Here is a 2999-nt window from a genome sequence, read left to right on the forward strand (position 1 = left end):
CACGACAGACCAAAAAAAAAAAAAAGAATACTCAATACCAAAGCAATACTTTGGAAATTTTTTTCTGTTATAAACAAAAATACAGGGGTGGGTGGAGGGTGAAGACACTAGATGAAAATTCATTGAAAAATAGCACGGTGGTTTTCTTTGGGTAGAGGGGGTATAGATGATTTCAACATTTTTCTATTTCTTTGGTGGCTATAGGCTTTTTATTAGAGACAATGTTTGTTCTTAGGAAAAGAACTTTAAAAGAAATAGAGCTGAATGCCGGTGTCTTGACTGTCATCCTAACTACTCAGGCAGGAAGCTGAGATCCAAGGATCACAGTTCAAAGCCAGCCTTGGCAGGAAAATCCACAAGACTCTTAGCTCTCGTGAGCCTACCAGAAAATCAGAAATGACTCTGTGGCTCAAAGCACTAGAGTGTTAGCTTTGAGCAAAAGAGCTCAGCGACAGAGCCCAGGCCCAGAGTTCAAGCCCCATGACTGACCGAAACAAAAAAAACAACAACAAAAACCCTAAGCCCGAAGTGGAGGTATGGCTCAAGGGGTAGAGTACCAGCCTTGAACAAAAGCAAGTTCAGGGACGGAGCCTTGGCCCTGAGTTCAAACTCCGGGGGTGGGGGGTGAAGTAGGTTCCCTGTGTCTGTTTGCCAATACCAATGTGCTCAGTTCCAATATCCTATTAGGGGTCCAGAGCCTTTCCTGGCCCTGATTGGTTTTTGTCTCTAAAATGTCTCTTTGCAGTCACCTAGGATGAAGTTTCTGGAAAAGACTGACACTCACAAGGTGACAGATGGCACCATTTCTTGCCTCTCTCTCCAGCCACGTCTTCGAGATCCCAGAATTCTCCTTTTGCCCTGAGAGTAGGGGACACCTGCCAAGGTCAAAGCTTAGCGTCTGGCACTCTGAGTCAGAACCCAGCCGAGAGCTCGTGCTCTCCCGTGGACGGTGACACCGAGCTGGCTCTGTCCAGCCGGTCCACGGAGATGAAGGGCAGCCAGCGAACCAGATGCACGGCCACGTGCCTCTGGAACAGCTGGCGGAGGTACTTCCTGAAGCGCTCTCCCACGAAGACGTAGATGATGGGGTTGATGCAGCAGTGGCTGTAGGCGATCACTTCGGTCACCTGGATGGCCACGTCCAGCTGCCGACTCTGCTCGCACATCTGGGTGAACAGGGAGTCCTGAAACGCCGAGACGAACATGCACAGGTTGTAAGGGGCCCAGAAGAGGAAGAAGATGATCATGATGGCGAAGATCAGCCGCACGGCTTTGGCTTTCCTTTCATTGGGTCTCCTCAGGAGGATACTGATGATGCCCGAGTAACACACGATCATCACCACGAGGGGCAAAAGAAGGCCGAACAGGTTCATCTTCAGAGCCTGGAATCGCCGCCAATGCCTCAGGCTCTCGGCTGGGAAGTGAAGGCTGCAGGTGCGATGCGTGAATTCTAGTTGGGTCCTGGAGAAATACAAGCCGGGGATGGAGGCCAGGAAGGCCACGACCCACGTGAGCATGCTGGTGATGAGGCCGAAAGTGACAGTCCGGGCCCGTAAGGCAAACACGGCGTGGACGATGGCCAGGTATCTGTCGATGGTGAGCAGGATGATAAAGAAGATCTCGCTGTACAGGCCCATGTAATAGAGCATGGAGAGGAGTTTGCACATGGCATCCCCAAAGACCCAATCGTCCTTCCGCTTGTAATGGATCCAGAAGGGCAGCGTGAAGAGGAAGAGCAGGTCTGAGATGGCCAGGTTGAGGAGGTAGATGCTCGTCATGCTCCGGAGCCTTCTGTACTGCATCAGAACCAAGACGACCAGAACATTGCCCACCAAGCCGACGATAAACACCAGGGAATACAAAGGAGGGAGCAGCTGGGCCCCAAAGTCTCTCACGGCTACCTTCAGACAGGGAGTAGTGTCTGAGTAGTCGAATTCCGTGGTTGTCTCATACTCCGTGGTGATCGTGGTCTTCTCCATCGTTGTGGTCATCGTCTCCATTGTTGTCATTGTCATCTCCATCCTGGCTTTTCCTATGGATCAAGAACAAGAGGTCCAGAATTGAGTTTTGCTACAAAAGACAAGACAGGGACGCCTCTAGTCCTAGTTATTCAAGGGGGAAGCTGGGCTAGGGGGATCTGAATCCCAGAGACTCTCATCTCCAATGAACCAGCACGAACAACACCAACAACAAAAAAATGCTGGAGATGGAGCTGTGGTTCAAGTGGTAGAGCGCTAGCCTTAAGCTAAAGAAGCTCAGGACCCATGTAATCGTAACCCCTCTGTACAGTATGTTCACAAATAAAATAAAATTAAATTAAAAAAAAAAAGAAGCTCAGGAACGGAGCCCAGGCTCTGAGGTTCCAACTTCAGGACTAGAACGCTTGTGCATGCACATGCACGTGCATACACACACACACACACGATCAACAGCAGACAGGACTCAGCCTGATGGTCGATGAACATTTTTGGAAGCTCTTCATTCACCTGGGAAATCTGCAACCTTCTAAGATCCTCCAACCAAAGAGAGAAACTGACGTAGCCACACACAGCTGAGTCCCATGATCTGTAGCGCTAAATTCTAATTTGCAGTTTTGTGCCTAGGATAGCATGCATCCCTAAGGTCATCTGACCAGATTTTGGTATCAGATGGATAGAATCTGATCTACGCTGGCTTGGAGAATCCTCATTTCTAATTATCATTAAGACATGAAGCCTATAACCCTAGCTACTCAGAAGGCTGAGATCAAAGCCAGCCCAAGCAGTCAAGTCAATAAGACTCTTATTACCAATTATCCAGCAAAAACAGCTGGAAGTAGAATTGTGGCTCAAGTGATAGAGCACCTGTCTTTAAAAAAAAAGGCGCTTGCCTTGCATGCATGAGGCCCTGGGTTCGATTCCTCAGCACCACGTAAGCAAAAAGAAAAAAGCTGGAAGTGGCACTGTGGCTCAAGTGGTAGAGTGCTAGCCTTGAGCTGAAGAGCTGAGGGACAGCGCCCA

The 2999-nt window shown here is 49.3% G+C and overlaps 1 protein-coding gene across 1 annotated transcript in view; it reads right to left on the bottom strand.

Moving 5' to 3' along the window:
• Nucleotides 1-609: 609 nt before the first annotated feature.
• Ccr1 (chemokine (C-C motif) receptor 1) overlaps nt 610-2999 on the bottom strand; it is a 3827-nt gene continuing 1437 nt past the window's right edge. The window contains exon 2 of the mRNA XM_013030263.1: nt 610-2032. Coding sequence (XP_012885717.1) covers nt 912-2021 — 1110 coding nt within the window. The 5' untranslated portion in view covers nt 2022-2032 and the 3' untranslated portion in view covers nt 610-911. The remainder of the gene's footprint in view (nt 2033-2999) is intronic.

This window comes from Dipodomys ordii, unplaced genomic scaffold (assembly GCF_000151885.1).
Source record: "Dipodomys ordii isolate 6190 unplaced genomic scaffold, Dord_2.0 Scaffold128, whole genome shotgun sequence".
NCBI lineage: Eukaryota > Metazoa > Chordata > Mammalia > Rodentia > Heteromyidae > Dipodomys > Dipodomys ordii.